The sequence below is a fragment of the Sturnira hondurensis genome, unplaced genomic scaffold (genome assembly GCF_014824575.4).
Source record: "Sturnira hondurensis isolate 20B ecotype Veracruz unplaced genomic scaffold, ASM1482457v3 Scaffold0014384, whole genome shotgun sequence".
Classification (NCBI taxonomy): Eukaryota; Metazoa; Chordata; class Mammalia; order Chiroptera; family Phyllostomidae; genus Sturnira; species Sturnira hondurensis.
Window position 1 is genome coordinate 36534725 of NW_028087015.1, and position 22844 is coordinate 36557568.

Genomic DNA, 22844 nt, shown 5'->3' on the forward strand with positions numbered 1-22844 from the left:
AAAAAAAGAAACCTAAAAAGGAAGAGAGATTCCAGGAAAGTGATGACATTAAGATCAGACTCTGGTCATTTCCTAATTGAAGATGCAGGATATAAACTATTCTATTAATACAGGCTAACAAGGTCCTTGGGAATCTGCATAAGTTACTGTGTGTGTGTGTGTGTGTGTGTGTGTGTGTGTGTGTGTATCAGCTTCTTAGTCAAACAACCTTGAATAAATGACTGTCTTCTCTGAGCCTAAGCTTCTTTCTTGCTAAAGGATGGGGAGGGGCGAAGGGGGACAATGTTTAGTCACAGGCTGACGTGGGCATGGCTCAGAAAATGCAGCTGACACGTGGCAGCGCTTCCTGCTGGAGCCCCCATGGCTGCGACCAAGGGGGGTTGAGAGAAATTCTTTTCTTTTTGCCAAGAATGTGGGTAAAGAAAATGTCTACATTGGAAAGTAGGCTGATCTAGATTAGTAGTTTTCAAAACTTTTAAGCAGAATTATTTCAATTTTTTTTTCAAGCAAGACCTTGCCAATAAGGCAGATGAAATCAGAATTTTATTGAGGACAGATTTTGTACTTGAGAATTTTATCAAGCACAGATTTTGTAATTGAGAATTTTATTGAGCACAGTTCAAGTATGTAATGGTTAAAAATAAATTAGTGGGATTCATAGAACCTATGAAGATCACCAGAGAATTTTGACACTGAGCTTATGAATGGCATTACAGACTTACATGGACTGCAGCATCTAATTTTTTGTGTGAGTTTTTGGTTCCACACTATTGAAAAATCTTGACTTATATGGACAAATAATTATAAAATGTAAATGATAATAGTTTAGAACAACTCAACCTGCAATTTCAAGATATTTTTCCGTTAAATTGTGTTGAGGGATTTATTTTAGGGTCTGCAGAAAACCAAATTAATTTGACCAGGTAAGTTAATGCATTGGTGGTTTCTGATATGTTAAAACTTGACATATAATATTTTTGAGTGTAAGCACTGTTCTTTACTGCACTTTTAAAAATAGTTAAATTTTTAAATGAAATTAGCATCAAGCAACGTTGGAAGCTTTTGGATTCCATGAAACTAAGTTTGCAAACTGTAAGACTTGCTGGAGTTTCTATGCCTATTCTAAATGTTTAAATCTATGCTTCTTCTTCAGTCACTGGCAAGTCTCCCCAGGGTCATGTACCAAGACACTTAACACTGTGCACTGAGTGGGTAGAAATCTCTACTGTACATGTAATGTACTCTCTAGTGACTTCTAAGGGAAGGCTGGGAGGGTGCAGAGCCCTCGACGCCTGACATAGAGTAAGTGCTCCACACAGACTGTTGATAGGAACAACCTCCTTGTCACCAGTAGGGATGCCTGTCGACTAGGCAAATAACAACTCTGTAGGATACAGTGTGATGAGGGAACAGAAATCAGTGTGCTGGTCAAGGTAATAGTTAGTAGTATCAGCAGGCAAGCTCCTATGCTCAAACAATAAATAGCCCAGGGGGCTAAAGAAAACCAGGACAGAGGGGGGAGACTTAGAGCCCAAGCAGGGAGCAAACTTCGCTTAATTCCATCTTTTGGTTTATTCAGCCTCAAATCAGCATCAGATGCAAACCAATTCTTCCAAAATGCGTGAAATTTAAGTCTATTTTTATAACTTTCATTTCTTCAGTATCTATTCTATGCTAGACAAAAAGTATGCATGTGATAAATGCTTATAAAAATATGAAAAACTAAGCTGAAAAATTTTTTTCCCAACTACTCAAGCCATCAGAGTTGGGAACACACCAGTGCAACCCTGCCTCTGGGGTGGGGTCGGGGGATCTCTACACTAAGTACCCGACATACTACTGGGGCGGCTATGCTACTTCCGTTCTGCAAGGCTGCTCACTTAGGGCCGTAGGAGCATGCATCCAAAAGTTTCAACAATAGAGAGTGTCCAGAATATAAGAAAGGCAGTACATTTCAGCATTATTTTTTTTGTTGTTTTTTTAAAGTATATACAAGAGTTTTCCTCTTCTCAATGCCTGGCTCAGGAAGCTGAATTGCACCAATAACCAATGACTAGCTCCTGCAGAGCGTGAATGATGCTAAATAATGAGGAGCAAGAAGCACATGTCACCTGTGACAACCGGGAGCTATCAGTATCTTGGAGACCGAAAGTGGACTCCCGATCTCAAATCTCCTTAGCTCAGGAAAGTCTCTTATGTTCCCTTCCTCACTGGAACAACACGAATGGCACAGACATCTCCTGATGTTGACCTACAGCTAATGGTTAATGACAGTCTTCCTTTCGGGTCTGCACTGCCAAGGCTGCCACTCCATCCCACAGCTCGGGTCTGTCCCCACCCCCTGACGTGCATCCCTTAGATGCTTGCTTTTACTCTTGATCCCTCCTAGCCCATCTTGTACTCACAACATGCTCATCTCTGGCCCAGAGCTGGTCTCGTTTGTTTCTGATGAAGTCACTCCTTCTGTCTTTCCTTGCCCTGTTCTGTGCCCACATGCAGTGACTATTTGGATGCCTTCCCTGTTCCGTCGTCCAGTAGAAAGACCACTTGGACTAACAGATCATCAACTATTTCCTTGGGAGCCTTTTGTGAAATTACTCTAAATGCACAATGACCTTTTCTGCCCCAAATTACAGTCGGTTTCACATGCTCATCCACAAGCCCTGGCATCAGTGATCAGTGACCAGATTTGTATACGCCCCACTTACTGCTTAGCTGCCCCCCAGCTGTTTGGAAGCAAGCCACTAGGTCTGATCAGCTTCTCTGTTACCCCCCACAGAGTGCAGCCCAGAATTTGGACATACGCAGCCTTCAGCATTTACTGATCAGCTTAACCAGAGCAGTGATTTTACCTTCTAAAATATATAACACCCGCATGGTACATTTCTCTTTCTTGTTGAACTTTGCAGGGTGGCACGGACCCCTGACATAAGCTTTCTGATAATGGCTGCAGCCCGAGATCTGGAATACACTATTTCCGCTCCTCACCTGGACTAAACACTGGAAACCAGCTGTAGAATTCATTCTTGTAGGGGACCGTGTCGAACTCGCTGCACTGCATCTGCCGAAACGTCGGTGCACCTGGGCGGCAGGGGTGCACGTTGCACAGGCGGTAGCGTTTTCTTTCTCCAGTGCAGTACTTGCCTCCGAACTTTGGCCTACCGGTGTAACACACAACTGTCTTGTTAGTTTCCTCAGAGGCCAGCACCTCCATTTCAAACTCCCCCAGCAGTGGCCACGCTCACTCCTTCCCAAATCATGTCTCTCTATCCTCAAAACCCACCTTTTAAGTTCATTCTTCCAAGTTCATACATTTTCATTTGTGTGGTATCCCATGAACATCCAGTCCCAAGTGTATAGCTGCCTATTCTGAAAGAGTCTGACCTTCTCCCTCGCTTAGTCAATTGCTTTGCCACCAGTTGTAACTTTTTATTTGTTTACTGCCCTTCATTTCCATCACCACCAAACTTGCCCAACCCTTGTTTTCAATTCTGGCTCCCCTCTGGCCACCTTTGTTTCCTCATTCAGCCTAGTATACACATCATTATTTGGTTAACTCTTACAATTACCTGAATCATTTTAGTTTCTTCTTCAAACACTTTTAATGGCACCCGATGGCCACAGAATCAAGTCCTGCCTCTTGAGCTTGACCTTCAAGGTCCTCATGATCCTGGCTTTATTCACTGTAACAACTTTACCTCCCACTCTCCCCGCATGTGCACACCATTCCAGTGATATAAGTGGACATATTTAGCATTTTTTCTCTGTGCCTCTGGACGGATTCCCCCTCTCTTAAGGCTCTAGACGTCCACATACCACCCATGCTTTAAGGAGCGAATTAGTGCCATCTCCACCATGATTCTTTCTGCATTCCTGCCAGAAGGAATCTCTTTCTCCTCTCCAGTGATGCCCCTTACCCTGTCGTATGTGCTTCCTGCCCTCAGCACTCCCAGAGATGATTCTCTGACTAAGGAAGTTCAGTCATTGAAGCCCAGGAGGCGGCACAAAGAACTGTCCTTGGTATGTGAGGTTAGGCTGGTTTTCTATCCGTCATGACAGAGTGACACTCTGGGACTTGGCATCTCTCCAATTCCTCTCCATCCAGCAAACATCACTGAGGCCAATTTTATGAGCCAAGCCCTGCTGGGTTCTCACTAGACAGCTGACCAACACCAAGGGTACAGTCTCAAGGTCACTTGGTCACTCACTGACCTGGATCTGTGAGAGTTCCACTGGCATTGTTCTCAGCAAACTTAAGCCAACCAGCTACTGAGTTCATACGTGGTCACTCAGTGGAGGAGACTCTCTGACAAACTGTGGCCTCTGAAACGGGAATTAGGACCCTTGTCCCCCTGAAGCTCCATTAGAGACTCATCCTTCCATGCCTCAACAAGGATGCCCAACTTTTGACGAGCATAAGTCCCTGACCATTATCCCTAAAAGGCTACAGACAGGTGGCAGCTGGTACACAGTAGTGACAACAGGCCCAGAGTGACTCGTCTGTAATTTCTGATTTCTGACATTTTGAAATAAACTATAAAGATATTTTTGTAAAAAATGAAGTATAAGAAAGTCCTGTTTTACATTTTTGAATTCAAATAAACCTTACATTTTTTAAAAACCAACTTTTATCAAAGAGTAAGAGTTTAAAACAATTTTGTCCAAATTCCTCAAGTATACACTTACATGTGTGGAAATAATAAAATATCATAATAATGACTATACTAATTACCACTTATTGACAATTTTTGTTGTAGGTATTGTATTAAACTATAATATTAACTCCTAGAAATTTATTATATGAGGTATGAGGTATATGTGGTATGTGTGTGTGTGTGTATATATATATATATATGAACACATAATAATGTATTTATTAATGAAGAGAAGATGAAAAGATTTGAAACTGAGATACTGAGGAGATTATAGTAACATTTATCATTTGCCTTTTTAAAAAATGTGACTCTTCCTCTTCAATGCAGACTAACATAAAAATAGGTAAAAGGAGTTTAATACATTTTCTTCTTACAGGAGGCATTCAATGTACTTTTAAAAAATTATACTTGGGAACTGGTATACCAAGAAGTAACACAATTAGGAATATTTCAAATATATATATTTGGAAAACAAGTGAATCTAAATTAAATTTATATGTAATATCATTATACAAACTTAAAATATGTGAAAAAAGTGAAGGCTACTTATGAAATAATTCCTATGGAATCCTTAAAAGGCTCATATAGATCTCTAAGGTTTACAAAATGCTTATCTAAAACAGTAAAAATAATGATCCTCAGAGATGTGCCTAGCTATTTTCTTAGTTACCTCAGGGAGCAAAACAGTTTTGTAAAACTGTATGTTCTCTGTGATCGACAGAAAGCTGCTGTCTTATCAGCAGGATGGGGCCTAGGGATCGCTCACTGAGAGAGTGGTTGGTCTAGGAGAATTTAAATGTGTGATTTCCTAGGTGCTTTTCCATAAATCACACTTTTTTTAAAAAAAAAAAAAGTGCTTATTTTTCCAGCTGATGGAATCAGCCTATTTACCCAGGTCTAGCAAGAATCCAGTGCCAAGCCAAAACGAAATCCAACGGAACCACTGTTTTTTACCCTCTATGTATCTCAGGTCCCCTCGTGTTTTGGGGAGCCCACTTAATTTCCCTTAGGAGGCTCGGGGTCCCTGATGTCACACGAGCCACGACCAGTCCCTCCAGGAAGGAGGGGAACACATTTGGCTGCGCTCACTCAGGGCTGTTGCAGAGTCTCTCTGCGCTCTGGGCTCCGGCCCCACACGTCCTGGAGCAGTGCGACCAGGGGGACCAGCGGCCCCAGCCTCCGGGGATGCTCTCTGGTTTCTTCCCCACCGTGATACACTTGCCAGCCATGCACCACTGGAAAGAGAAGAGGAGACGTGTGGGTCAGGAAGGGTGCCATGGCAGAATGAGCCCAGAACCTCGGAAGTCTGACTCCAATCCTCCAAGCAAGCTTCCTACAGTCGTACATCGCACGGAGAACAAAGACAAACTCGTAAAAGAATTCCTTCCATGAGGAATCGGAGAATTTCAGGAACCGAGGGAACTTAATGGTGCCTAGCTGCAGCCAACATGGAGGCGTCCCTCAAAGTGCGGTTGCAGACTGCATGCCAGCGTGTAAGTCAACACGCCGCTTCCTTCATGAGAAAGCCTTGCTATGAAGAGCATGTCGGCTTAGTAACATAGTTGTTTGGTGACATAACTGATTTACCTCTCTGGTTCCAGCTCCTTGTCTCGTAGACAATAACAAACATTTTGCAGACCAGTATTGCAATAACACTTCTTTATAGCCTCTACGGGTATTTAATGTCAGCAACAGATAACTTCACCCTCCTGGAAAAGGTCCATTCATTGCCAAAAATTATGACTTACTGAGAATTTGAAGTTCTTTCTAGTATCAAGAAAAATTTCTCCTTTTCTGTAACTCTACCCAGTGTTTTTGGTTTCTGGCCTTTGAAGGGATCCAGACACACACAGAAAATCCACTCTCCCCCTCTTCGGGGCAAAGCTTCAACAACTCTCAGTTTAGGAGGGTGAAACACAAAACAGCAAACAAAAGTAAGGAAGAAAATACAACTTGGTTGTTAGAAATGGCCACATTACCTGGAGGATTTGGCCATGTTTTAGCTCTTGTCCTCCTTGTCCTCCTTATTTCTCATCACCGTGTATGTTGACCAAGTTCTAAAATCTCAGTGATGGGTCAGGCCACACTGAAGCTGCATAAAGATTTCCACTAAACGCCCAAATTCTCGGCCCACAACAGACCCTACTGGCTCCGGGCAGCTGCACGTATTACCCAGCTCTTGGGAAGTCTAGAGAACACCTAACAGCTCTGAGTTCACGGGCGTCTGGTTTTCCTGCTTAGTAGAGTGGACAGATGTTCAAGAAACACAGGTCAGATAATGAGAAAGAAGAAAGCAAGTGGCCAAATCCATCATCTCTGGAAAGAAGCCACCACTGACCTGGCCTTCCTAATGTTTAACATGAAGGGGAAAGAAGTCAAAATCAGGTCAGCAGATGTTACTAACCACAAGCTCCAGAGAAGTTTATCAGGAAAAGAAGGAACAGATGTGTTGCCAGTACAGTGTGGAACTGCGTCTTCCCTGAACTACTTGCTCCCGGCGAAAGCTCACAAGGTGTAGTGGGCAGAGAACCCTCCCCTGTGGCTGGCCTGGTTTTAGGACCTCTGTCTGCCCAGGGACGGCTGCTCTCCAGGGCCTTCTCCCCGGCCCTGCCCAAGAACTCCATGCCCACCACCCACCCGCCTTTCTTCACCTTCTTCTCACCACATCGCGTCCCATCCGCCGCAGCGTCTAGTTTGGAGCGGCAGAAGCCTCTCACCAAGCACCACAGTGTCTGGCAAACATTCTGTGGAAAAAAAATGTGAGATTGCACTTCTTAATATTTTCAAAACTTGCACAAAAGCGTTTCTAGAGTGGTGGTAAAATATACACACTCACCCACCCACCTGCAAAAAATGCTGCTGTTCGTAGTGAACGAGAGTGAGAGAAGGCGACCCATCGAGCACTCTCAGCTCAGACTTGTCTGGACTTTGTCGTCACGCATAAACAGTGGTGTGTATGTAGCCCATGCTGGGCAACAAGAAAACGGGAGATACAGCACATCTCCTAAGAGCTGAGACTAATTTCAGTACATGTGGCACAATATCACTGCCCTTAGGCAGGGTAACTGGCGACATTTGGATTGACAAAGGCCAATCCAAAAACTGTGGGTAGAAGTTGGCAAAGAGTGGGGGCGGCTGTAATTTGAGCCTGCTCACTGAAGGAAAAGGATACCAGTCCTCCCAGACAGCCTCGGCTTGCTCACTCATTACCGAAAGTAGCCAGCTTGTTTAATCTGCCGGCCTCCAAGAAAGGAGACCAATCAGGGGACTGGAGCAGTTTCTAGGAACAGGCAGAGTTTAGAGATATTTAGGAGGTAGGATTGGTGTAATGTGGTAGCCAGTTAGAAGTGAGGAGTGGGGGGTTTTGCACCAACTTTATCTTTTCTATTCACTTTTGCTTGTTTGAAGCATTTATTTACTGCCTCCTCAAAGTCTTTCTCTATTTCTTTTTCTGTCCTTATCTCATTGCATGAAAAACTTCCTACCTGCCTCCTCTACCAGAGCCCTTCAAGGGCAGAGACTCTGCCTTATTCATTGTATTTTATTTTAAACTATTTTTAACACATAACATATGCCCTAGTACACAATCTGAAAGGTGCAGAATAGTACAGTGTAAAAGTGAGTCAACCACCCACCCCAGTCCATGATCCACAGAGGCAGCCGTCACTGAGTCTCTCGTGTAGCTTCAGAGGAGTCAACACACAAGTGGCAGCACAATACACACGCCTGCTTTTTTCACAGATACACAATTTTTATATTGTTGTAATGTTTGTACGTAGTATTTCAATGCCTGAATGGAGCATACTTTAACCAATTCCCTACCAGATGTCTTACTAATCTTAGAGTGCTCATCTTTTCCTTCTCACTCAGCACATGGCACAGAACCTGGCATGGGCCCAGCAAGAGTCGCTTCCCCTCGTCTGTGTGCCAACAATAATGCTTTCACACGAATGGGCCCGAGTTCGGGGAATAGTCAATACCCAGCTCACAACGTAGCACTCACGTGCCAGTTGGGGCTTCATCCTGTGGTCAGTGGGGCCTTAAGATCAGAGAAGAGCCATGGTTACATTTGAGGGGCTGGGATTTGAGGTAACTCGAGAAACGTTGGGGGAAAGACGAGGTGGGAGGTAATTACAACAGCGGGGAGAGGTGACGAGAGACTGAATCAAGATGGCAGCCGTGGGAATGAAAAAAACAGGGCCGGGCTGCAGACTCTTTAGGAGTTAGCTCTTGGACATTGAAAATAAAGATGAAGAAATTGGGGACGAGTCTTATCGCCTCCATGAGAGCTGGTGGTGCTCCTGAACCAGGCAGGAGGTTCAGGAAAGAGAGCAACGGTGGGGATTAAGTCATTTGCATGGAGTCTGCACGTGTGAATAACTGATTCTGGAAACTCACTATAGAGTTTTCTTCACCACCCCCCAGTGGCAAAGGATGGCTGGCTCCACAGAATGCCAAGAAGGTAGAATTAAGCAATATAAATGACTGCAACACCAATCCATCTGCCTTACAGACAACTTGCCATAAATAGATCCATTTCTGTGTCTGAATCTTCACATTTCCAAATATTCCCCTGGCCCTTCTCCCAGCACACTGGACATCTGAAGACCTGCACATGCCCATATGAGGCACCAAGATACCCAACACTTACTTCTACTTCCTGGCAGAAGGTAGCGTTGGGGCCATACTGCAGCTGGCATTGGTGGTGAACATCATAGATCACTCCGGGAGCAATGACTTTGGACTTCAAGCCTTTCTTCTGGGGCATGTCATTAAGACAGAACCCCCAGCCCCGGCTGAGAAGAAGTTAATAGAAATGAGAACATATGTTTACGATTTCCTTCATCTTTAGTCTTTCATTCAACAGAAGCTGCTATCCCTCTTGTTTGCTCTTTGTCCTTCAAGGCAACTTTATTTCTACACGGCAGAGAACACTCCAGGTCCATGTGGGAGCTATCTAAAAGAAAACCAAAACCACACCCCACTCCATTAGTTCAGATGTGGTCTAGGAAATACAAGGAGTGGTGAAATTAGAAAACCATCATCTTATCCACAGTAGAGTTTGGGTGATCACTTGTGACATATCCTGGTTGTTCCTACCAGTCCCCAAGGACCTAATGCACACTCAGCTTATAGGAAGCCACCTTGAGACAGCAGCATTCAGGGGACAGGATATTCCCCTGGCTGTGGCTGGAGGGCAGAAGCCAGCTAGATTTCAGGGTCAGATGCCACCCTGATAGTGTGACTTCAGAGGAACTGAGAGTTTTCCAGGCCTCATGTCAAACTCAGACTGACGTCTGGTTCCAGGAGACCCAGATGGGGCTGCTCGGAGACGCACTGTCACTTACTCCAGGAAGCGGGTGATGTACTCCTTGCTGCACTTAGACCAGGTCAGCGGGCTGGGATTGTACTGGAGCTGGCGGGACATGATGAATGGGTGCCTGCCCACGGGCTCGCAGTCATTTTCCTTCCCATCGTGCTGGATACTGAAGCTGCAGGGGGTACCGCATACAAGAATATCAAGGAGACAGTTTCTCCAGGGAATATCCACGGAGGGCTACAGAAGGCACCCTTACTAAGGGGACTGTGAAGTTGGAGAGGGACAGCTAATTTTCAACTAAAAAGCACAGGGAGCACTTCAGGTAAGCTTTGCTTCAGATAGGCACCTCTGGGAGTCATGTGGCTAAAACTTCTGTTTGGTAGAAAGCAAAGGGCTCCTGGTTGGCTCTCTCTGAGTCTAGAGTCAGGAGGGCAAGTGCTACCTGAAGCTGTTTTCCTTCTTCTGCTGCAGTAAACACGGCACCAAGGAGCAAAAGCTGCCTTCCCCCCTTTCAGCATAATTTAAGCAAGAGCTTGGAAGGGAAAGCTTATGGGAGACTTGTCAAAGGCCACGAGCTTTGAGGGGCTGTGTTTCTTTCTCATACTGCAACAAGAGCCCCCCACATTCACAGAGATTCGAGAGGCCTCCTAGTCCCTTGGGCAAGAGCAGGTCTTCCGACGACAGAGGGTCTGGACTGGAATCCCAGCTCTGACACTCAGCGATCCGTGTTACCAAACCTTCCTCCTTTTCCTCTGCTAGGAAATAGGGTGCTCGTCACATGTAGCATGAGCTTTGAGTGGAATAAAGACTAGGAACCGCTTAGCCAGGTGCCTGACATGGAATAAGAGCTGCACAAACGGAAGAAAATTCTCACTGCTGTTTGTATCATTGTCTAGCTTATTTGCCTTTTCTCGATGGAGAAGTTTAGCATTTGAGACTTGTCAAAAGTCACACAGCTGCTTAGGGCCAAATGAGCTCTTCTGCAGGTCTTTGTGCTGCTATTATAGGGTCCTCTCCTGCGTCTCCCTCGGTCCCCTCCCTGGCCACCCACTGCTGGGGCTGACCGGGTGCAGCAGCCTTGGAAGGCCCTGAGAGCTTACCTGCCCATCACAACAGTGGGGTGTCTGGGAAAGAAACAGCCTTCGAAGTGTCCATTCATAGGCCTAGTCCCCAGAGTAGCACCCCAAGATGCCTCTGGGATCCCACAGACTCCCTTCACAGGGCCCTGCTTACTGGCCACTTACAACCCAGAGATGTGGCTCCAATTCCCAGACCTGAATGGAGAACATTATGACCTTTTGTTCTGCTAGTGAAATTCAACCCTCTGACATTAACAGTAGCAACTCTTGCAGAGAATGGTCTTTGAGGGATTTGACTTTTCTCATATTTTTAAAAATGCATTATGCTGTGATGACTTACACACAGACTCACATGGCATTCTATCAGCACATGAATGAGAAACTACTGAGGGGTCAGACAGTTACTCTATGAAGCTCTTACCACCCACAGAGAATGGGATTCGGTGAGAGCTTCTGCCTGAGCAGGCCCTCCCCAGGGTGCTGCAAATCTAGACCTTCCCAACCCATGAGGTATTGCATGAGTTCACCTGCTTCATCATCAGCAAAAGCCCTCTCCTGCAAACATGGCTCTAAAGTGCACACAAATAATGGCTTTTCTAGCATTGAACATCCCAGCACAACAAGCCATACGGACGGATGCTACCAACTGGGTGGATTCAAACCCAAACTCAGAATGCATCAGCTCCCCCGAAGCTCACTGTGGTTTCTCTGAAGTGTTCCACTCACTAAAGCATTTCCGCCTCCAGCTTCGTCCCCCTTTTCTACTCCCGTCTGACCAGAGAAAAGCAGTGCTCCTAAGCAAATATCCCTCTGGACGGTGTCTACTTTCTCTGAGGCACTCATGTCACAGGGAACAGTGGCTCAATGAGGAAGGAGGGACAATGACAGACAGCACCTGGGGCTATAGGGATGGAAGCCTCATTTCCTGGAAGCTGCCTCCCGACAGGCGTGGAGGCAGGAGTTAAGCCTGAGAGCTTCCTGAACAGTAGGATCCTCCTGCTTTTCTCTGTCTTTGTGTGTAAAGTCCTTTAAGGTGGGTTTGCCCAACTGCAGACACAAAGCACAAGTTAATTGCTTGGGTTTTAGGGTACCAGTTGGTGAAATGGGTCTACTCCTTGTCCTTTATTATTCCTTTTAGGGTGGAGTGGAACCAACAGAGAACAAGAGCCACGGAAGTCAGAATATCAGCTTTTCTGACTCATTCAGACAAGATCCATGCTGTATATGCAAATGAGCCAAAGTCTATAAATGAAATATACCCCCAACTAGAAGTGGGGGGTGAAATACGGGGTGGGCAGTGCTTTTTAAGTATTCGCCTATATCATATTTTTATACTTGAAAGGAAAGGACCCCAGGTCCAGAGAGCCCTCTAAATTTCCTCCCGGAATGCCGCTTCATTTCTGGTAACTCGCTCAGGAGCCCAGCAGGGTGATATGAGCCCTGGCCATGGATGACTGATATCATCCAGGGCCCCTGCAAATAGATATTTTAACAGTTCCCTCTCAAAATAAAAGTGAAAGTATTCACTTAGGCCATAGCACATGATTTCGCAGGCCCTGCCCAGCATATTTCCGAGTCTCTTCACACGGTCAGGTTGAATTTAAGGATGTGAAGGATCTATTCTTTGAACACAGTAGGGAGAATTTGAGATCATCTTCCAGTAAGCCAAGTCTTTTCAGCTTGTTCTTAGCCTGAGTACACCACTGCTGGGAAGGTCATGAGCAATCATTTCTCAGTGTGATCTGGTTATACCGGCATTGCTTGGCACATCAAGCCAACTTGACTGGAGGCTGTTGGAGACACATCTCTCCACAGATCAGGATTGAGGACACCTATATATTTGCACATGAGAGTAACTTTCACTTTGTCAAGTTTTACTGTCAACATGCCAACAACTAGGACCTGGCCTCTTCAAGACCTAGCATTCTGTCCCCAGTCACCATGGAATTACAAGCAAGTCACCTAACCCCGGTCTCCAAACTTTTGACAACTAAGGAAACTTGGAAGGGCAACTGTGTAAGACTCAGAAAAGGCTACCACGAGCAAAGATTTGTCATTAGGGACCAAGGTTAACCTCAGCCACACCCTTGAATTCCCAGCTATCGTGTACATATGTGAAAGCTATGCAGTGAAGAAGGCTGATAGGAAAAGATGCACTGGAAATATGGTGTTGGAGGAGAACTCTACACACACTCTGGTCCACCAGTAAGGTGAACAAATGGGTCCCAGAACCAATGAAGCCCGAAGCATTGCTGGAGGCAAAAATAACCAAACTGAAGCTGTCCTAACTTTGGGAACATCCTGAGAAGGCAGGGATATTTGGAAAAGACAGTAATGCTGGGGAAAAAATGGTAGCAGGAAAAGAGAAAAAAACAAGTAAGAGATGGATTGACTCCATAAATGCAGCCATAGGCGTGTGTCTGCAGGAGCTGGGCAGGGCTGGTGAGGATGGGATACTGTGCATGTCACTCATCCAGAGTCCCCAGCAGCTGAAGCCGACTCAACAGCATGTAACAACAAGGACACTAGAACACATCACATTTGTCTCCTCAGGCTTTTCGGTAAGGGTCAAAGAAATCACAGCACCTAAGAAACTACCTAGTTCAACCCACGCATTTCACAGGTAAGAAAATAAATGCAAAGGGGAGAAGGGGATTATTAAAGGCCATAACACAGGCTGATGAAAAAGCCAGAATAAGTACTCACCTTTCTCAACTCCCAAGCCAATACTTTGGTTTCATACGTCAGGTAAAGGCATTTTGCAGTTCCAATATGACACGAGAAAAAGAGTGAGAGAGCCCAGCCGAGAGAGGCCAGGTCTAGAATAACCCAGTCTCCGGTTCTTCCCAATCCCACCTCTTTTCTGGACCTTCTCTAAGGAGGAGCTCCAGGCTGGCAGCCACGTGATGGGCAGCGAGTAGAAACTTTCATGGGGCCCCCCTACGTGTTTCTAATCAGGAGGATGCGCTCTTACTTGTGGTTTGTAAACAGATTGGCAAATTAAGCTACAAATAAGCTAAGATCTTTCCTCCATGGGAACCTCTGATACCTGGGGAACCCAGAATCCTCATTATTTCTTAAGCCAAATATTCTGAAACCTACTTTTAAGTGAATTTATCCAATCAAAGTGACACATTTTGGGGACAACTTGGACTTCTGTTAATTGGTGTGTGTTTGGTGGTCTTTCCTGATTCATAGCAGTTTTCAATTTCTTTTTATTTAATGTTCTCCTTTACACACATCAGTAAAATGAGACTAACACTAGTATCTACTTCATGAGGTCACAGGGGTGATTCAATGACACATGGCAAAGCATCTGGCATAAAGGAAGGGCACAGGATGTTAGTTTGTGACTTTTTAATGAGGTTATTATATCATTGTTTCACAAGAACTAACCAGGGAGTGTCACCCCTGGGTTAATTGGCTGAGTTAAAGCTTCCGCCCTTGCTTCTACGCGCCTCATTTTAATTCAGAGACCGCCGCAGCTTCTGGACTCTGTGATGGAAAGAGCACAAGAGGTCGAGGTAGAGAAGACGCTGGGATCTGTAAAGCTGTGATTATTTGTACATGGCAGAAGAGAAAGCAGAGGTTAGGAAGGGGCATCTGAAGCCACAGTGCAACCCGAGGGCCCCCGTGGAAGATGCTCTCCACCCCTTCTGTCTGATATTGACACGTGAACACGGCAGAGTGGTCTCGGTCTCCTTGGCCCTTTACCTGTGTCCAAGCTCATGGGCGATGGTGAAAGCCAGGGGGAGGCCCGAGTCTTCATTGATGTTACAGCTTCGGTGAGGCTGGCACATTCCCGACAGGTGAGACAGACCCAGGGTCTCGCAGGGGCGGTTGACTCCTGCGCAGATGTCTTTCCTGAAAGCAGAGGACAGAGGTGCCTAGGAACCTGCAGAGAGGCACAGAAATGCCCACAACACCCACCTGAGGAAATCTGAGTGTTAATTCACAATCAGCATGGTCTGAAAAGCAGGATTAAAATAATTTTTAAAAGTCCATATGAACATAGGGAGCAATTGTGAATTCATTAAGATTGTTCTGATCTCACCACTTGCTTATTGAATCTCACTAACATCTAAGGATGTGAGGATTTATGGCAGACGCTTTATTTTGAGTTGCTTTTGTGCTTTGATCTCAGGAAGCCAAAGTATGTTATTTGCTCAAAAACAGAAGGATTTGCTCACAAATTTGAACTTTTACACAGGGAATGGAGAGCACGTAGTAACTGGGGTTTTTCAAATGTGAAATAATTTTTTTGTGTTTTTCTGAAGTCTGTGCTCAAAACTTGTAGAAAACTCTCACTAATGAAAAAGGCAATGGGTCCCATACAATCATCCAGAGATCAAATCAATTTCCTCTCCAGCTCCACCAGCCTAACAAGATTGCACATGAGAGGGATGAACCTGCAAATGAACTCATGCTGAGATGGAGAGAGAGCGGGAGCGGGAGAGAGAAAGGCCGTTTCCCTGTTCACCGGGACCTCCTTATTTCCCCACCCCGGAAGAAGAAAGGAAAGACTCTGGGAGCTCTCAAAATACTAGTTACAGCTTTTAAATTCAAAAATGCACTCCCATATCCTGGCAGGGGCCACTTCAGTCACTGACATGCCTTCTGAGTCATTCACTGGTCATTGGTTTTCTTTAATTCAGTAAAAACTCTTTGCCAAGAGTGACGAGCACCGATGCCAACCAAGTCTGAGCCTTAGTTGGTTCCAGATCTTCGGCCCACAGGCTCTGTGTGGCCCCATTTCTGGCAGCCCATGGTCTGCTTGTGTGTCTGCTGGACCGTGGAAGACATCCAGCCCTTGGAAACCGCTGTGAATTCTCAGCTCTGCAGGAGGCCACGGCTGGGACAACGGGATGGAGAGAGCAGCTGCCATGCTGTGCGCACACCACAGGCGCGGGCGCCACACCCACTAACAGCGGCAGCTGCTGGGTGGTTCCCTGCTGGACGGCTGGACAGGATCAGACGGCTCAATCACTAAATAATTTCCGGGTCTGCAGCCGGACCAACCAAACACTTTCTACTCCTACCTCAAGAAGCATTTTTTACTATTTTTGTTTTTACTATTTTTTGCTATTCCTCCTTTGACTAGGTCAGCATGGAGCTGCTGGGAAGAGGTGAAGGTTGCTCATTGCTAACCTGCTCACCTCCTCATTCCGACAGTGCAGGAAGTTAGGTCCACGAAATAAAATGCTAAAGAGGCTAAAAGGGGTAAGAATATGATGGTAGGAACATGGTTTTTGTAGGAAAGGAGCTTGAGCTGCCAAAAGGACATGAGCTCTGCCTCCCCCAGGCATGGTGGGTATTGTAAGAGAAAATATGCCTTTAGTTCACCGTCACCAAGCCTTTATTTTATGAAATGTTAAAGGGACTTATCTAAGAAAAATAAAATCAAAACTATTAATAGTAAAATGACAACAAACTCACAACTATGTACACCTGAATCTAAAAAAACAAAAACAAAAGCACACTAAGCAAACAACTAGAACAGGAACAGAATCACACAAATGGAGATCACGTGGGGGGTTATCAGCGGAGAGGGGGAGGGGCAGAATGAGGGAACAGGTATAGAGAATAAGAAGCATAATTGGTAGGTATAAAAAGACAGGGGGAGGTTAAGAGTAGTAGAGTAAATGAAGAAGCCAAAGAACTTGCATATACCACCCACATGAACTTCGAGGGAGGAATGCTGGAGGGAATGGGGGTACTGGGAGGAGGAGGAGAAAAAAAGTGGGAAAATTGCAATAGCATAATCAATAAAATATACTAAAAAAAACATGCCTTGGCATGTAGCCACCAGCCCTGTTTCACAGGGTGTGTGCAAACCAGAGCCACCTTCTACTGAATGCAACTCTACAGGTAACTCTGCAAAAGCGGGTCTCAGAACAGCCCTCCAGAGGCAAGCTCAGCCTTATCTCTCTTTCCCTTCCTCATTCTATGTTTTCAGACCAGAGGTTCTCATGAGGGGGTGATTTTGCCCCCCACCCCATCCTAGGGGACACTGGGTAATGTGTGAAGATAGTTTGGTTGTGACATCTTGGAGGAAGATTATTGGCTTCTCATGGATAGGGGCCAGAGGCACTGTTAAACATACTGCTGGGCACAGGACACCCCCTTACAACAAAGGACTATCCAGCCCAACATGCCATGGGGCCGCGGTTGAGGAATCCTGCTTTAGAAACTGAAATACTCTCCACTGTCTAGGAGCTGGCGAGGTTCATCACAGCTTGAAATAAGACCCCTGTTCTAAGAAAGAAAAATGATCATAATAAGAAAAAAGGAGAGCAGACCCTTTATATTATTATTGGGCAACAGTTAAGAATATGGCTACGACGGTCAAACTATGTGGTTTTTAAGCCCCAGCTCTATCTGTTATGGCCATGAGATTTGGGGCAGGTGACATAAGCCAGGTGGAGCTTCCAGGTGGCCAGTGCTGGTCCTGGAACCCAGGGTTCTTCCCTACAGACAGGTCCTGCCCACACTGAAGCCTGTCCTCACCGGGCTTTCTGCCCAGGCCCCTGGTGCTGGCTCCCCAGGACCCCCATGTTCACACTCCACACCCTCGCTAACCTGTTTCCCCTTGGGCTGTTGAGCAGCCCAAGATGTCATAGGTCCTAATGGACCTCATGTGACAGGTTTGTGCTACAGACTTCTTTTGGAACATGTTTGCATTTGCCAAAGCTTTGATATTTTCACTGAAAACAGTGATTCTGACGGTTGGAGTTTGTGGTTGAGGTAAGGCAGGTGTTTGTATAGGGTGGGGGCTGACTGTCATCCTTGTAGGTATTCTTTCCACTGGGGTTATCCTGTCAAAGGGACTGATGACAGGCCAGCATGTTCAGGAACAGCCTGTCCTCTGCCGGGACTCCCCCTGCCCCCCACCTCCATACACACACAGGGCCTGCCAGGGCATGAAGGGTCAGGCAAAGAAGCTTCTTTTATTACACACCCCTGGATTTCTGGGTGTCTCTGAATCTTCACAGGAGTCCTCATGAGAATTTACATCCCTCCATTCATGAAGGGCCTTCATTTATCTAGATTAAAATAGTGTCTGGCATACAGTAGGTGCTCAAATACTGAACCAGTGAGCAAATGTAGTCTTCCAAGAGCCTCAGCTGCAGGAAAGTTTTTGACTAGCTTTTGACAGCTGTGAGTTTTAGGACTGACGGTTTTAATTGGAACTGCAGGGTCTATCAATAGTCAAAACAGCCTCTTCATGAGGACGGAAGGGAGAAAGTCATGAGCAAACCACTCTGTCTATTCAGGGGAGGGCCTCTCTCATCTTCTGGACTCAACATCAGTCAGAGATCAGTTATAAGAAAGACTTATTTCTGTAGAAATAGTTGTCTGTTTCTAAACTAGAGGAACATTGTTAAAATTAGAAATAAAGGGTTGGAATTCCCATGTTTAAAAGTAACCAGAATTTTTAACGAGGATCTGCAAACAAGCTGCCTGACTGTTTATAAGGGCGCATAGAGAAGACAGTTTTACGGAGGACATCACCATTGGGCTAGGAAAGAGGCCAGCACTTGGCCAGCAGACACAGTTCATTAACACAGAGACTTTGGGCACATTCAGCAAGTTTGCTAACTGTCCCCTCACTGGCATAGGCTTCAGGAGTTGTTTATATTATAGACGCTACCTTAAAACCAACCAATAGCAGCAAAGAGTAGGAGAATTTCATGGGTGTGGATACCTGACCACCCTCCCACCCGCCAGCCCTCCGTGGCTTGCAAGCCCCGGCTCCCTCTGCTTTCAGGGTACCTGGTGAGCAGGACGGCCACATCGTGATGGGCAGGATTGAGGTCACTCTTGGGATTGATGCTCTTCTGCCACTTACAGAAGCTGGACAGTGTCTTCTCTGCATGGTGAACTATTTTCAATCCTTGCTGGAGAAAGAAGAGGAAGAGATGCATCGGCACAGGTGAGTTTACTGTGATCAGCGCCCATCACTTTGGTCCCTAGAAGCAGCTGAGCGAGATGAGCTCTGGCCTGGTGCCTCTGACATCTGGCGGAATTTGACAGAGGCCCAGGCACTCTCTGGGCCAACCTCCGGCTCTAAACACTAGGATCCTCATGCCTTCCACTGAAAGAACCTGAAGGGGAGAACTGTAGAACAAAAATGACCCCTGCCACATGTAACTCCAGGAACAAACCTAGAAGTATATTAGCAAAGACCAGCAGGTGTTTGGAGTTCTATTTCCAGTGGCTCTCTGCTTCCATAGTTACTACAATTCCAAAGAGCCTTTTTCTTTTTCTTTTTTTTTAAGATGTTATTTATTTATCCTTAGAAGGGAAGGGAAGGAGAGAGATATCAATGTATGGTTGCTTCTCATATATCCCCTGCTGGGAACCAGCCTGCAACCCAGGCATGTGCCCTGACTGGGAATCGAACCGTGATAGTGTGGTTCGCAGGCCCGCGCTCAGTCCACTGAGCTACACCAGCCAGGGCCCAAAGAGCCTTTATCTAAAAAATTTCTAATACAAAATGAATGGACTTGGAAGAACAGCTTCTTCCTTTCAGTGGGCGTCCTACAAGGCTGGGGCTGCACTGGATGCTTCCCTGTCCAACCAGCCTTCTCAGTTTGACATCTGTGGGAGAAGGGCAGAGGGTTAGGATCCTTAGAACCAGGTAGGATCACTGCTGCCTGACAGCGATTAGGATGCTATAGAAGATGCCCCAGGCTGCAGCTTTCAGGGCCTCTGAGTCATCCATCTGGCACACAGCTGCTAATGAGGATGGAAGGAGAGGGTTTGTTCCAAATTAACAGGGTGTACGGGGTGAATGTTTGTTAGATGAGGGAGAAAGAAAACAAGCTGTCAGCTCTAAGGGCACTCCAGTTTCATTTGAATTTCTAAAGGAGAAACTCATCTGCCTTTTTAGGGGTCTTTGTATAGGCCATCCCTGGTAAAGGGTGGATTCTACCTGGAGAGTGACTACCTCCATCAGCCCACTATAATCTCAGCCTATCACTCTGGGCTCGGCCCAGGGACGTCACACACTCTCTACATCAAACTGTGGACTTGCTTCTCCACTGCTCTGTCATTTGCTAAGTAAGGCCCACACCCAAATCAAAGCACGCCTCAGAGACTTCAGGTGCCCCCACCCATGCTAATGAACCGCCACAGACCACCTTCCTTCCATGAAAACACAGAAAGGTGGTTCATCACTCCTGAAAGCTCACCGAACTGCTTAGTACAATGAATTCAAATAGAAGAAACAGACTTCATTACTCAAAAATCCTCATGATGACATCATCCAGCAAAATGATGGACCATGGAGGATGGGGAGGAGGATTTCTGGGGATCTAGGTGAGCACAGGGAGGCAAGCTGTAGCAACCCCACCGGAACGAACAACTCGCACTCACCACAGAGCACTAGCCAGGTGGCATGCAGCAGGAATGTAAGGGAAAAGGAAGGAAAGGGAAGGAAAGAAATGAGATAGAGGATGGGAGGGGAAAAAAGAGAAAAGGAAGGAAGGAAACATTTGCCAGATTGCCACATATATTCTCTTATTTAATTGCATCTTCTTCTCCACATCATTATTTGTAAAGAAAGCATTGTTATGTTCATTACATAATAAGAGGGAATTAAACCTCAGAGACATGAAGAACTAGCTGAAGGTCACTCAGGTCAGACACTGAGCAGACAAGGGCTCCTAGATGAAGCTGTGGCTCCAACTGCCGACCGGCCTCATCAGACATCCTCTCCTGCATCAGCTGGACTCACCATTTGGAAGAACTTACATACCAAATTATGTGTGTCTGTTTTAGGAAAATGAACATTAATATCCTCTTGGCACACACAATTTACACAGATCTCAAGGGAGCGATACTGAATGAAAAAATCTCATCTCAAGAGGTTGCACACTGCAAGATTCCACTTTATGGCATTATCTCAAAGACAAAATTACGGAGGTGAAAAGAGGCTGGCGCTTTTCCAGGGGGTCAGGTCGGGAGGCAGGAGGGAGCTATAAGAGGGAAGCTTCCACTCTCCCTCATCCCTGAGCCAAACTCAGTGTCAGCAAGGACAAGTCATCAGCAAGACAAAACAGTCATTTCCAGAGGTTGTGCATGTGTGTACACTCTGCTTCTAGTTTTCCCAGCATTAGGAACAGCCCATTTCCCCGAACAACCTTAGATACTCTGCCTCCGATCCTCTCCTTTAAATGAGGAAAACATCCAAGCCTGAGAGGGGCAGTACCTTAACCAAGTCACACAGCAGGTTTGGGCAAAGCGGGGCTTAGATCCCAGGTTTGTGGCTACTGGTCTAGGACTAGTGGTTTCCAAACCACTGAAGACTTCTCCCCATCTTTTTGCTTTGAGTTACTGGAAAGATTTAGCAATTTGTCAATGGAGGATTATGATGATCGCTTAGTTCTCTTCCACCACTCACTCCCGCCCCCGGTGAGGAGACCAAAACAGGCAGGGATCCCAACTCTGTCCCCCTCTGACGCTCTGCTCTTCTCACGCCCCTCAATGTGCTCTTCTTCTGCCCTTCTGTTGGCTCATGGCTAAGTTCATCCCCAACCACCATCCTGTTTGGAGAAATCGCCTATGTGCTGTTGACTCTCAAATCTGTATCTCATCCCAAATCTCTCCTAGACTTCAAATTCAATATGCAAATATTTTCGTGGACACCTCCTTCTGGGAGCCACCACAGGCACCCCCATGTCAGCATCCCGGAAATCATTTCCCTGCATGTTCACCTGAGTTCTTCCTGCACCCCCCTGGCTTAGTTACAGGAACCCCCAGCAACCTACTTGCCCAATCTAGAAGCACCGGTGGCCTCCTGGCAGCCTCCTCCCCCCATGTCCTGCATCCCAGTCTGTCATCACGGGCTGCTCATTTTACCTCTTCTCCACCTTCACTCCCAACCACCCTAGTTCAAACCCGCATCATTTTATGCATGGATTTATGCTTGCAGCATCTCTTAACTGCCCTCCTTCTTTCTCCCTTGTTCTCTTTAGTTGCATCCTCCTTGCTGTGGCCAGGCCGACCCAGTCAAAATCAATGTCTGCTCATATCATGACCCAGGGTTCGAGACTCTTCAAAGTCTATCCTCTAGGAAGGCCTCCCTTCTTTTGCAGCCTCCCAAGTCAGGCTCCAGCAATCACCAACCTGCTCGTAGCACCACTGCCCCCACCCTCTATTCCCATCCAGCGTGCTATTTTGTACCTTTCTTTAAGCTGCTCCATCCACCCCATTGTCTTTCTCTCCTCTCTTCCCCCCCTTAACCCATGATCTCTCCCTACTGCTTTTGTTGGGTCCTCTTACAAACAAAGCAACTGCATATATAGCTGAGCTGCTGATCACTTGCAGCTGGGTATCCTGTCCCATGCAGAATTTTCCTCTAGCAGGGATGTCCCACCCGGGGACCGTATGCGGCCCGGGATGGCTATGAACATGACACAACACAAAATCGTAAATTTACTTAAAACCTTTTTTTTTGCTCATCAGTTTTTGTTAGTGTTTGTATATTTAACGGGTGGCCCAAGACAACTCTTCTTCTTTCAGTGCGGCCCAGAGATGCCCAAAGGTCGGACGCCCCTAGTATGATATGGGGCATTTGATCTAATTTCAGTGACATGGTATTAAGGACAACTTACTCCTTTCCTACTAAATGCCATGACTCTTCCACGTGGTTTTGATACAGGGTGCAGCCAAGGGGGGGAGGGCAGAAAAGATTTGGAATGGTGTCCAGAACTCAAAGTGTACAAGAATATTGGAGGAAATATTATTAAGATGTCCTCGCCACAACGCCCCCCCCCCCCCCCCTTT

General features: G+C 46.1%; 1 protein-coding gene across 3 annotated transcripts in view; it reads right to left on the minus strand.

Annotated features, from left to right (window-relative positions):
* ADAMTS12 (ADAM metallopeptidase with thrombospondin type 1 motif 12) overlaps positions 1–22844 on the minus strand; it is a 213689-nt gene that overhangs the window by 83473 nt on the left and 107372 nt on the right. For 2 of the 3 annotated variants that reach the window (XM_037063137.1, XM_037063138.1), the window contains exons 6-12: positions 18828–18952; positions 14769–14918; positions 10004–10147; positions 9307–9451; positions 7307–7399; positions 5745–5890; positions 2989–3158 (exon numbers count right to left, since the gene is read on the minus strand). In XM_037063137.1, the coding sequence (XP_036919032.1) occupies positions 2989–3158; positions 5745–5890; positions 7307–7399; positions 9307–9451; positions 10004–10147; positions 14769–14918; positions 18828–18952 (973 nt within the window). Of the gene's footprint in view, positions 1–2988; positions 3159–5744; positions 5891–7306; positions 7400–9306; positions 9452–10003; positions 10148–14395; positions 14550–14768; positions 14919–18827; positions 18953–22844 lie in introns of those variants that run through there. The other variant, XM_037063139.1, reaches the window with a different exon arrangement.